At 40.5% G+C, this 13781-nt stretch overlaps 1 protein-coding gene across 1 annotated transcript; it reads left to right on the top strand.

The window, feature by feature from the left end:
• The first annotated feature begins 3228 nt into the window (after positions 1-3228).
• On the top strand, positions 3229-7870 carry LOC143612227 (zinc transporter 3-like). Its single transcript, XM_077086264.1, has 3 exons — positions 3229-3909; positions 6312-6461; positions 7565-7870. The coding sequence occupies exons 1-3, from the start codon at positions 3304-3306 to the stop codon at positions 7868-7870; spliced, it is 1062 nt and encodes a 353-aa protein (XP_076942379.1). The 5' UTR covers positions 3229-3303.
• Positions 7871-13781: the final 5911 nt, after the last annotated feature.

Here is a 13781-nt window from a genome sequence, read left to right on the forward strand (position 1 = left end):
AAAAGTCAACAGGTCTACCAGCAAGACCGTGGGCCACGGTCTAGACCGTGGGCCACGGTCGCCTCCACGGTTGCCTTCTTCTCCACAGTACGGTGGACTCTGGATTTTTTTGCACCAGGTGGACCGTGGCCCACGATTCAGACCGTGGCCCACGGTGGAGCTCATTTCCGCGACTTGATTTCTTCGTATCTCTCGCGTTCCAGCTCTGTTCCCTTCACCGTTTTCGCCCGTGTTCTCGTAACACCGCTCTCTAGCTCGTTAAACCTGCAAACACACGAGCAACCGTAGTCAACTAATTCCATGGAATTAACTTAACCCCGTAAGCGTAATTATATCTTTTATATCACTTAGTTGCTTTCCTACGGGTCGCCTGTCACCCGTTCTCTGTCCCTACCGGCTCCCACTGTAACGAACTACCAGATCCTGAGATAACCTGAGAACAAACACTCTCCATATTCAGCAAGTAATTCACTGGAGAGACTTTTACAGCTGAAATACTGGTTTTCTTAATCCACTGTCGGTCTGGAACTGTAACTGAAACACGTCCTGTGCTCGCACTGTCACGATGTTCTCTGACTGATTTAACCTTCCTAGCTCGTTCATCCTGAATCTTCACTTTGGCTCTGGGTTTGTTACTTGCAAAACGAACCTTCTTCTGCCCACGAGATTCTGTGAACCGGAATTTGTCTTTCATCGAAACTGGATCAACTCCTTCCGGTGATACGTCGACCATATATAACGATCCCCTTTTCTTGCCACGAGCAACCACGAGATTCCCTTTGACTACTTTCCACTGCCCATTCCCGAACTTAACATCGTGCCCCTGGTCATCCAACTGCCCAACTGAAATCAAACGTTTCTTCAAACCTGGAATAACCGTCACATCTTTCAAAGTCTAAGAACTACCGGCTGAAGTTATCAAATCAATATCCCCCATACCCATAACCTCTAAAATATCATCGTTCGCAAGTCGAACCTTTCCAAAATCCCCAAACTTTAGATTCTTCATCGTTTCACTACAGTGAGTGGCATGAAACGATGCACCAGAATCCATCACCCAAGCATCAACGTTACTCTCAACACTGCAAACCAAAGCCTCATCACTATTGACCCCATCATCTGTGTCGTCTTCTGTAACGTTCACCTCTTTCTTACCATTCGAACACTGATTCCTGAAGTGTCTTTTCTCTTTACAACCCTAGCATTCAATATCTTTACGAGTCTTAGACTGACTCCTCTTCCTACTCTCACTGCCTCGCTGTTTTCCCCTACCTCTACCTTCTGTGACTAACATATTGCCTGATGATTCACCTGAACTTCTGCGTCTTGAATCTTCTCCCAGAATCAGGTCTCGAATCCCATCAAAGGTAATTTTTGTAGACGAACTACAAACCGCAGTCACTGTTTGCGACCAACTGTCGGGCAAAGAGGATAATAACAATAGGCATTGAACTTCATCATCAAACTTAATGTCAACTGACACTAAGCGGGACATGATCGAATTAAGATTATTAATATGCGTTGTAACTGACCCACCCTCTTTCATTCTTGTTGTCACTAGCTCTCGGATAAGATAGACTTTATTCGCTGCCGAAGGCTTCTTATACATGTTGGATAGCGCCTCCATCATACCACGTGTTGTGGTTTCTTTCATGATGTTAAACGCCACATCTTCCGACAACGACAAAGTAATACAAACCCTAGCTTTCTTGTCTAACTTATTCCAATTTGCTTCTGACATCTTTTCTGGTTTTTCATCCTCAAGCACTACATCCAAGTCTTTCTAACAAAGTAGCGCTTCAATCTGCATCTTCCACCAACCAAACTTATGTCCTTCAAACTTCTGTATCGAAACCTTTCCGTCTTCTGCCATAACAATGACTAAACGAAAACTTGGATAAAAACAGAGATAGACATAGCAATGGCACGGGCCTGAACTTAACGGTTGTTCTACTGAACTCTGTTAAAAAATCAACCTATTTTGGAATAGCGAATTGAAAATCAGAAACTGAAATGATAAAACCCGACAAACGCAGTTGGCACTGGTTTACTGTTTCTTTAACGCTTCTTCTAACTTAACAACAGTTCCTTTAACAAAATTGAATCTTTATTCAAACGTTCTTGGCTCGTTCTTTGCAAAAATATAATCTTGACCCTTGGTTAAACAAACTGGTTAACCTAACTAAATTATTATTGAGCCCCACTAAATTAGCATAAGAGAGGAACCACACAATTATAATGGCTTACTTCTCTTTTGTTTATGTCAACAACGAAAACAAAAAAAGAAAGTAAAGGTGTGGTCCATGAATAAAGTAACCAAACTGTTGACTCCCTTCTGCCGGATAATCGAAAGAACACAAATCACAATAATCTTCGATGAACGGCGATTAGTCTAGCGGTGGTTTTTATCTTTGATTTTGTCAGCTACAATCTGCCCGAAAAAACAAACACACGGCTGAACTTAGTGGCGGCTTGATTAGCGGTCAAATGGTGGTGATGCGTTTCTCGACTTTCGGAACCGAACCGGTAAGCCAGATTGTGGGCGGTGATCGACCGCGACAGCCGGTTTCTGTGGCGGCGAAAATCAGACGGCGACAACGGCGGAACCCTAGCGCAGTAGGTTGGCAGCGGCAGAAGGTTTGGCGGCGACTCGACTGGTTCCCGTGTTCTTCGTGTGATCTCGAACCTAAGCTCTAGATACCACTTGTTAGGATTAAACGCACACACGAACTGAACACGCACGAAAGCGATAAACGGACATGAGGATTTAACGTGGTTCGGTCTAAACTGACCTACGTCCACGGATGACAACTAGGTATTTTTTTATTGAGTGACAAGGGATTACAAGTACATAACATCATACATATATATAGAGAGAGAGAGAGAATAGTCTAGGGTTTGCATCTTATTAAACAAGAAATCTAAACTGGACCGGGCTTCGGTTTGGCCACCCTACACTCGTCTGCCATTTGGACTTCAAATAATAAACCGGGCCTAAACAAAAAGGCCTACGAACCCAACATTGAACCCTTAAGATCATAAAAAAACAGCTATTATAATTCTTAACTTCTCTATTGATCATCATTAAGTAATTTGCTCAAACTTAACATTTATAGCTTTGATTATATAGAAAGCAATACTCCAAAAGCATGTAAACCAGTATTATATTTGTCACGATCCTACACTATGTTATATATATTATGAACCATGTGGCTCCAATCTAAATATCCAATTTTTTTTTAATTCTTTCTGAATAAAAAAAAGAAAAAAAAATCTTTATTCTTCAATAGTGCATCCACTACCATGATCAAAATGGCCTCACAAAAGCTAGCTTTTGTTACTATCTTGCTTTTAGACATTATAACCACCCATGTTTTGGCTGAGTGCACTCGTGAACCAGAAGACAACAAAGGTAATAAGAGTGAAGCTCTTAAATACAAACTTATTGCACTTGCTTCAATCCTAGTAGCTGGTGCACTTGGTGTTTGTCTACCATTTATCGGTAGGATTGTTCCATCTCTAAGCCCTGAGAAAGACGGGTTCTTTATTGTTAAGGTGTTTGCGGCTGGTGTCATATTGGCTACTGGCTTTATACATGTTCTTCCTGATGCATTCGAAAGCTTAACGTCTACGTGTTTGAAAGAACATCCATGGGGAGACTTTCCTTTTACGGGGTTTGTGGCGATGGTGGCGACCATGTTGACGCTCTTGTTTGAGACTTCGTCCGCGGCTTATCAGCAAAAGTCTCGGTTGGAAGCATCTCAAAAGGCTAATGGTGAATATGGAGATGAAGAGAGGAACCCACAGCATATGAGTCAAGTTGCGGTTCACACGCATGCGACTCATGGACATGCTCATGGATCAATGTCTGGATTGTCACAAGTAGACCGGTATAGAATTGTTTCTAAGGTTAGTAACATTTTATTTTTTTGTAATCTTATTCAAGATTGGAAAGTACTAAGTTCTTTTAATTAGTGTTAATTAAGTTGAATTATGGGACCAATCATTTGACTATATTGACTTAAGAGAAAATTCCCAAAATTTTTCATTTTTAGAGAGAGATTCTAAATATATTCTTCTAAAATTCAAATTATCTTTTTGACCATTTACTAACTTGTCGTCGTCTCTACGTTAGAAATTCGAGACGACATGTTTCTTAACTCGCTGCCTTCCTGCCATGTTAGCTTATAACCCGTCGCCTTCCCGTCATGTTAGCTCAAAACTCATCGCTTACCCTCCATGTTAGCTCAAAACTCGTCACCTCCTAGTTGTGTTAGCAAAAAAAAAAAAATTCCACCTTATCTTTACTAAAAACATGGATCTTAAACTAAATTAAATTTTTTTTTGAATATTTTAAATTTTGTTGGTTTTTAAGTTCTTATAAGTTAGATTTTGGATAATAATATGATTTAAAAAACTCGTGCATACCATCAAAATCATTTTATATGTACCTTGTTTAGATATAATTTTTTTAAATAGCAAGATTTATTAGATTTAATTTTAATTTTTAAGCTAAAATGGAGGAGAAGCGATGAGTTTTGAGCTAATATGGCGGGGAGGCGACAGGTTATGAGATAATATGGTGGAGAGTTGACCGGTTAAGAAACATGTCGTCTCGAATTTCTAACGTAGATGCGACGACGGACCAGTTAAGGAACAAATAGGGAATTTGAATTTTAAAATGTTATATTTAAAATCTCTCTATGAAACTGGAATATCTTGGGAATTTTCCCCTTGAAATAATGCGACATTTAATGCTAGCAAGTATCAACAACCCATTTTGGTACCTCCGAAAATGAATCTTTTGACTTTTGTTATAGCATACAAAAAAACCTTGTCCAATCACAAGAAAAGCAAATTCACTTTGTTATTAATTTATTTAAATTGTCAAAATCGTCCTCGTGGTTTATTTATTTTCGTGGTTTCGATCCAAAAAGTTTATTTTTTGTAATTGGATATGAGATTTCCCAATTGTTGCCAATATTGTTCAATCGTTAACTCCTCCTATTTTTGCGACTTTGGTCCAGCCGTCATGGAATGTCAAAACGTCTCACCATTTTCTTTGCGACCTCCCATCTTCATTAGCTGGTTTCTCTCCTTAACCTTACCATTTTCTTTATCTAGTGTTGTGTACAAGACACTAGAAGAGTTTTTGAAGGCGAAAATACCCCCAAAACACCTCAGGGTTGGTGTTCGGGTGTTTTGGTAGAGTTTAGAGGGTGTGAAACGCCTCACTACGGGTGGTCTTAAAAATTTGTGGTTCATATGTTGCGATAAAAGAACTGTCACAAAATTTAAAGATTAACATAAGTAGAAAACTTTGATCTATTTTGTAGTATGGTTTTGATCACAGCAGAAAGCATACATACTTTGTTCTCGACTTCTCGATAACTCTAAACCATCCGATCGAGATTTGGAGATTGAGACAACAAACACTAAAAAAAAATGGGCCTAAGGCAACCTTTATTTTACAAACAAAATTGCAATAGATGAAATTGTATTAAACCTAGTGCAACATTTTTGTTAGATAATGACAGTTGCATTAGATAATGATAGTTGCATTATGTAACAAAAATGTTGCATTTAGTCTAATGCAATTGTTTTTGTAAAATAAAGGTTGTGAGTACTTCAATCAAAAGTGATTATACAAAAGATCACATATGCAATTACAAACTATATGACTTACATTAATGTAATATTGAAAACTATATACAAGTTTGATGCATGCTATAAAGTATAAACAAACTGAAGAGATTGGGTCAAAAATTTTAATGGATGATGAAGAGAATAGCAAATTATATGTCAAAACGCATATTTCATAACTTATATACTCAACCGGGGAAATGATCTAAGCGCCTATATCACCCGTGACCAGCTTTTAGGGCTCCTCACAGTACAACACAAAGGACTAATGCGATGACCAAAACCGTCACTTGTTTTCTGTGACGAAAAAATCATTCGCAATAGTTTATCGCTATATATTTGCAACAAATATTAACAACAATTTCCTTGGTTCTGATACAAAATTTGTGAAGGATTTTTAACTGACTGTTTTGCGACGAATTTCATCGGTCATGAAAGACCTTTTTTATTAGTGACAATGACAAATAATTAAGGTGAACTAAATTATATTCCCATGATATATTGATAATTTATAATTTATAATGTGGAATTGTGGATTGCATGTTAATTCTATATTTTTTTTTACAATAAATTATCTAAAATCACAAATGTATTTGGATTTTGTGACTTGAAGCTTGGATACGATCGGTATAAAGTATTAAAATATATATGCTTGTAACTTGTTGCAGGTGTTGGAACTGGGAATAATCGTACATTCAGTAGTAATAGGACTGTCTTTGGGTGCTTCTGAAAACCCGAAAACAATCAAACCGCTCGTTGTTGCATTGACGTTCCACCAATTCTTTGAGGGAATAGGCCTTGGAGGATGCATTTTTCAGGTATATATGTTTTTAATTATTTAAAGGAGACAAGTTTTAATTGATTCGAACCAATGCCAGAAAAAAAACCACATAATATAAAAGCATGTCTTACATATAAATACAATTTTTATGATTTTAGAAAAGAGTTTAAATATTATTCATATAAAACTGATGTCATCGCCTATATGAGATTAATTAGGAAGTAAAAAATAAATATTATTTACATTATAAAACATATCTTGTGCATCTTTACTTTTATTTTGTACACCTTCAACTCTTCAAGAAAAATCTACAGAGTAGGAGGTACGACACCGTGAAGATAAAAAAACTTCGACATTCCAGTTTTGACTGGGTGGTAAAAACTATTACTTTTGGGACTGAAGACTAGAGTTCAAAACCTGAAATTGGTGTAGATTTATACGTAGATTAGTTTAGGAGAATGGGTATGAATAGATGCATTGGCCAAACCTGAACTTTTTAATTGGAAGGATCGCAAATAGTATAAAGTTAATATTAAGTTCTTACATAAAAAAAAAAATTTCACCAATTATAGACCATAAAATACGAAAAAAAATGAGTTATTTTAGCTTGTTTGGATTAAGCTATAAAAAATTATACAGCCAAAAACATTACTGAATATATATGGCCTGTATTAAACAAAATATATGGATTATATTTAGAAGTTAGTGAGCCCAAAAACAAAGAGGCCCAAACTACTCCTCCGCATCTCCCAAACCAAAAACCATTTTCATACATGGCCTCATGGAGAATAATCTATTTATATGGTATTTTTTACTTAAAAAAGTTCTCATTTTATATCTAAGAGATCGATGAGGTATTATAATATGCTTTTCTTGCAAGAATATAGACAGGGGCGGAGGTTAGTGAGGGCCCGGGTGCTCCACCCCCCTGTTTTTTTTCCGGAGTGATGTAAATTTACATGTTTTCGTTCTTTTTTATGTTGTGTAAATATACCCGTTTTCGACTTAAACTTTGAGCATGCCCCTCGTGTTTATGAATTATTTTAATACATTTTGAGTCCAGCCCCGCGACGAACTCGTCCAGCCTTTGCCACTGAATATAGATGATTAATGTTATGTACGTGTGAAAATTTTTTACAGGCCGAATTCAAGTCATTAGCCGCCACGATCATGGGAGCATGTTTTAGCATTACAACCCCATTTGGGATAGTGATTGGGATATTGGTAACCAGTACTTATAAAGAGGATAGTTCAACAGCCCTAATCGTAGAGGGTGTATTAAACTCTGCGTCGGCAGGAATATTGATCTACATGGCACTCGTCGACCTTCTTTCACCTGACTTTATGAACCCTCGGATGCAAAGGAATAAGATGCTTCAACTAGGTTCAAATGTTTCACTTCTTTTGGGTGCTGGTCTTATGTCTCTTCTTGCCAAATGGGCTTAAATTTTATTTCGTATAAATATGTCCCGTGTAAAGTGGATGCATATTTCCAAAGTTGTGTTCTATTTTAATCTGAATATACAGTACCGTGAATAACTAGTCAATCAACTGTAAAGGAACATACTCTTTCTAGAGATCATACATGTTCGAATATGTATTTCCGTTTCTTACATAATGATCGCTTTTGATCAAGTTGAGGATTTGACAAATTCGTGTTTTTTTAAAAAGGTAATAAACATTTTGGTGATTTTAGCATCATTAATTTCGTTAGGTTATTCTTTTTTCATGTTATTATCAGCTACGGTGTGCTTATTATATATATATTTTTTGTGATTACCGTGTCATCAAAACCAATCAAGTATAATTGAATTTATTCAAACTGAATGAAAAAATAGAATAAATATTGACACGAATTAGGAGGTGTGAAATACTCGATCAAGTCTACTATGATTTTATGCACAATGGCACTGCGTTGATGGGTCCAAGAGGCAGCACCACAACATAATGATGTGTTTAAGAGAAGAAACTGGGCCATAAAGAAATTTATAGAGGGAGGGTAGCAAAGCTACCAACGGATCCCTTATCCGATCCGCGGATCGTCAAAAGACATCCGCCACCCACGGATCCATTACACAACCCGTGGATCGCCAAAAGACATCCGCGCGAGGAACACGTGGACTGGTAAAGCCATCCACAATCCACGACACGCTTTGTGGATCTCCATCATAACCCGCGGACGGCCACGCGAGCATCCGCAGAAGGAATCCACAAATAACTCAAGGGACTCATCACACGTATGATCTCCACGTGATATGGAAGAGCAGTTGTAACAAACTACTTCTAGAAGATTATCTCAAAACCTCCTGATAGCGACATCGGCTAATGGAAAGAGGACACCTGGACACGTAATGGCCATCCCACGACGTGCACAGATAATGGCTACACCATAAACGGGTCCAGGCTGTCACATCCAATAAAGGCTCGACACGTGTCCATTTAGGCAGGGAGGGAATAACTTGATAGTGACAACTCCACTTATCACCTTCGCTCCACCTTCGACTATAAATACGAAGATCATCTCTTCAAGGTATTCACTCACACTCTCAAGCCTTACGCTACATACTGGTACTCGTATTAATTCCGATTAAGATATAGTACTGATTCTCACGTTGGATGGTGGTTACGGGAAGACCCCCCACTATGTCCTTCCCGTAACGAGACTCAACGGTGTTCTGTTTTACAGGCACTAGCTTGGATCTATTCTCATAACACTTTAGAATACTCACATCTGGGAAAATACCCGGTCGGGCTATCCAGTTCGATCTAGTGTTTCTTCATTGGCGCCATCAGGTTTGAGCTAGATTCACGGTTTTTTACGGTTTTTTCGATTCACTATGACCTGAAGATGAGTCAGAACCAACAGCCTTCTGCTGCTCCGGCAAGACCCCATCGTACTGAAGTTCTGGACGGTTCAGTCCATGAAGGACAGGTGTCGGAGGAACCTCGCCGGAGCACCAGAACTCCGGTCTTCAAAAACAGGACCGGAGAAGTTCCAAGGTTTGAAGACTTTGCACCCCGCAGGAACACAAGAACCCCGGTCTGGGAAGACCGGGTTGGAGAGTTCCGAAGGCACAAAGTCACCGAGATCCATCGGACCACTCAAACTCCGGCTCTGAAAGACGGGGCCAGAGAATTTCCCAGATTCGACTGGGACGAAACGAGAACTTATCAGGGCAGATATGGTAAAAGCATTCTCACCCCATAAGAGTGGTACCAACAAGAGAAACAACGGCTAAAAGAAGAGTACGAGCGAAGAGTAAGGCGAGATCAGGTACAAGCCAGAATACTGACATATGACTTGCCACCTTCGTCTCCACCGCCAGCACCCCGGCACACCTAAGACCTAGAGTTGGAAGATAACCCTAGATCAGCTGGCCGTTCGCTTGCAAAAAGCCGCGAAAGGAGCCACCACACTCAGCGTACTCTATCTCACAGAACTCTACGAGATACTCGGCAGAAAGAAACGTTTCAAAAAGAAGATTACGCGAGTGACGGCAGTTGGGACTATGGCAGGGAAACCTCTAGTCGCCCCAAGCCGTTAGTAAAGCATGCTGAATACTTTAGTGATGCGGAGGAAGACTTCACCAAACCATACCGACCCGCTGCGTTCGCGGAAAAGTTAAAGTTCATCCCGCGAATAGCCACTGCCCCCTTCCCAACAAATATCAAGATCCCGAGCAATTTGGGAAAATACAATGGGATGACTGATCCGAGCGATCATTTGCTGAACTTCACAGCAGTTGGTGGGGTGAGCGGATGGACGCTGCCCTATTGGTGTCATATGTTCGCATTGACACTAACAGGAGCAGCCAGAGAGTGGTTTGAGAAACTACCATACGGTCAAATTAGAAGCTGGGACGACCTGGTAGCAAAATTTTCACAGCATTTCAGTCAACAACGTAAACATACCAGGGATGCGTCGGAGATCCTGAGTGTTGTCCGACGAGACAACGAATCATTGGAAAGCTTTATCACCATATTCAACAACGAAATCTTGAATATTGGTGGAATCAGTGAATACATGTTACGGGGAGCGTTCCGAGTAAACTCCAGGAGCCTAGAGATGGTCAGATGTTTGACAGGCCGGGATGGCATGCCCTAGACTTGGGACGGGATTATGTCTGCGGCCAAAGTTTTCGCAACTACAAAAAAATTATTAAGGCGAGAGGCACCCAAACCACACACGAAATCTGAACTGCGGAACACTCAGCCAAAGAAGGAAGAGAGAGGTTCAATCTGGTCAAGGATACTGATGTGTTGTAAAACACACGTATTTTCCGCACCTTTTATCTACGTAATATATTATATTTTATTTGTTTTAACTCGTTTTATACAGGTTTTACGTAAGTTTATTCATATTGTAGCTTATGGGTTACAAGGAAGAAGAAACCGAGCTTTTCGAGCATGTTAAGGGCCTTTTACGCATAGGATTTCAAGAAACAACTCAAGGCCCGGCCCGTATGCATCATGGAGGCCCAAATCTTACATTATATTATAATATATAAAAAATAAAAAACCCTAAGGGCTGGACAGCAGCTGCGATCGCAGCAGGGGCAGCAATGAACCAAGAAGAAATTTTTTTTTCGGCTAGGGTTTGATCGTGTGACGGCTAGGGAAGGAAGAAGGAAGTAAGTGCAAGCCTCGGGATTGATTCTCCATCGTTTTTGACAGCCAAGAGCAGCCCGGAACAACCTATATCCTTACATCTTTTTCATTGTTCATCAACTTTGATTTTCTTGCTTAATTGTTAACTAGTTTTGCAATTACTTGAAAGATTGATTTGTTATTGATTATTGTTGATCATTGGATGTTTGTTAAGATGTTTGAGATGAGTTTATTGATGTGCTTATTAATTGTTCATGGCTGTCCAAATAATATGAGAGGCTAAACTTGCTAGTTCTACCTAGGAATGATGTTAAATGTTAGGTTTTGATAGGTTTTATGGATTGTTTGATTAATAGACCTTAATTGTTATTGTAAAGTTTGATTTAGACATGAAATAGGTTGTGTTTAGTGGCTGGAAATTTTGGTGATTCATTGCATAAACCCCGTGTGTCGGTTGATTAGTTTTGTATTGATTGATCGGTGCATTGTTTGATTCTAGACTTTGTGTTTAGGGTTTGTTTGCGGTAGGTACCACTGTAGGGTTTTGTTGCGTGATTATTTGGATTAAGTACAGTGGTTAAACACCTTCTTTGAGACCGAGAGGTGATAAGAAGTTAGGGTTGTCTCATTTCCTTTGCATGCTAGAATAAGGATTGCGCGAGAGCGAGTTCGTTTCTTGTCAGGTTTAGGTGTTTTGAGCGACTACTTGATCTATTTTGGTTTAAGTTGAATTGTTCCTCTATCCTTGGTTGTGTAGTATTCATTGCCATTAGGGTCGAGTGTTGGTGAGACCGAGAGGTGATCCTTCATTAGAACACGTTAGCAATTTTTTCCTGGTTTGGTCGTTTTAGCCGATTTTGAGTAGTTTAGGCTTGTTGTGTGAGACCGAGAGGTAATCCAGTGAGCCCGAGCGACCCTTAGTCGTGTCATCTTTAGGGACCGGTGTCTTGATATCATTCAATCCATTAGCTTGTTAGGCCTACAATTTGATTCAAACCTAGGTAGATGTTTTTCTCCATCCTAAGTTAACATAGTTAGTTTGTCGTTAAGTTTTCTATTTTAGGTAACTTTTGCCAGTCAATTAGGTCAGGTCAGTTAAGTAATTAGAAATAAAAAAAATCAATTAAATATTATTCTAAGGTAGGTCTTGTCTAGGGTTAGTAATCGTTAGCGTCTTATGTGTCCACGTGTTCGATACTCGGACTTCCTAGGTCTATACTACTTGCGATCGGTACACTTGCCGGTTGTGTGTGGTTTTAGGATTTTTGTTTTAATATTAAAGTTTAGTTGTGAGGGTCATTATTATAGGGTTATTAGACACACACACAGTTTTTGGCGCCGTTGCCGGGGACACGGTTTTAGGCGTTTAGAGAGCGACTCGAGTTAGGACTTACCTTTTGTGCTACTTGTAATTATTTTTGTTTTATTTTGCTTATTTGTTAGAATAGTTTAGATAATCATATTTCTAGTTATAGTTTTTATGCGACAGACTAGATCTCGTGGACCACCCGACACTGAAGCATTTCCCAAGCCAGAGAGAGAGTTTCGTGAGAGATATCGTCCCGTTTCACCTTCGTCCACTTCTTCATCCGTTGAACCCGACGATAGGGATAGGATCATGGGCGACATTCCACCGAGGAGGACAGTTGCGGACCGGGCCCGACTGACCAATGCTGGCGCGAGATCCAGCATCGCACTACCCGCCATTGGAGTTGCTACGAACTGGCAGATCCCGTCGAATATTCTAAATACCATTGCTCATTCTACTCAATTTCACGGGTTGCTTCATGAGAACCCGCACTCTCATCTTACCCGCATCGTGCGTATCTGCGACACTTTCCATCTTGCGGTCGTTTCCGAAGACGCCGTTAAGCTCCGCGTCTTTCCGTTTTCACTCGCTGATCAAGCGAGTCTGTGGCTCGAGTCCCTCCCATAAGGCTCTATAGCTACTTGGGCTGCCATGCAGACTCAATTTCTTAAAAAATACGATCCTCCGGCTAAGGCCGCTCGTTTGCGTAACCAGATACATTCTTTTCAGATGGAGGACACCGAGAGTTTTTACGAAACCTGGGAGCGATTCAAGAATCTATTAGCGTTGTGCCCGAACCACGGCTTGCAAGATTGGGCGGTCGTCGAGAAAATTTATAATGGAGTGACGTACGCGACGCAGAGTATGCTCGACAAGGCGGCGGGAGGAAATCTGTTAACGACTAAGGACCCTGATGAGTGTATCGCCTTATTTAACGGGCTAGCTATGAGTGGATACCAGAGACCACCCGCCAGAGGAGGTAAGACCGTCGATTCCATCTCATGAGGCATGCATTCGGTGGACACGACCACTGCACTGACGGCACAGGTCGAGGCGTTGGCAAAGATGGTGAAGGATATGCAGACGAAGAGCAAGTTATGTGAGATCTGCAGAGGGGGGCATGATACCGTTCAGTGCCCAGTCAGTTTGCAGGAGGAGGCCGTAGACTTCATAGGAAATCCAAACCGAAATCTAAATTCTTCCAATTCTTATAATTCAGTATGGAGAGGCAATCAGAACTCCAACTGGAGGAGCGGCAGCCGGTCCGGTTTTCAGCAGCGTCAGAGCCTTTTTCAGGATGCAGGCGAAGGAACGAGCAGTGGGGAGAAGAAGCCCACTTTGGAGGAGATGATGGCGCAGCAGACGCAGATGTTGTCACAGCTCATGGCACGAGGGGATTCTCGACACAAAGAGACGCAGGAGAAGTTCCGCGAGCACGAG

The sequence above is a fragment of the Bidens hawaiensis genome, unplaced genomic scaffold, assembly GCF_021521415.1.
Source record: "Bidens hawaiensis isolate Kalapana, Puna unplaced genomic scaffold, B.hawaiensis_p1.1 tig00002236_1, whole genome shotgun sequence".
NCBI classification, from domain to species: Eukaryota; Viridiplantae; Streptophyta; class Magnoliopsida; order Asterales; family Asteraceae; genus Bidens; species Bidens hawaiensis.

What these genes read in the sequence shown, in the direction of transcription:
- LOC143612227 (XM_077086264.1), top strand. Translation starts at nt 3,304, where the DNA reads ATGATCAAAATGGCCTCACAAAAGCTAGCTTTTGTTACTATCTTGCTT. An exon ending in GGTATAGAATTGTTTCTAAG is followed by an intron (nt 3,910 to 6,311) that starts GTTAGTAACATT and finishes AACTTGTTGCAG; the next exon opens with GTGTTGGAACTGGGAATAAT. An exon ending in TTGGAGGATGCATTTTTCAG is followed by an intron (nt 6,462 to 7,564) that starts GTATATATGTTT and finishes AATTTTTTACAG; the next exon opens with GCCGAATTCAAGTCATTAGC.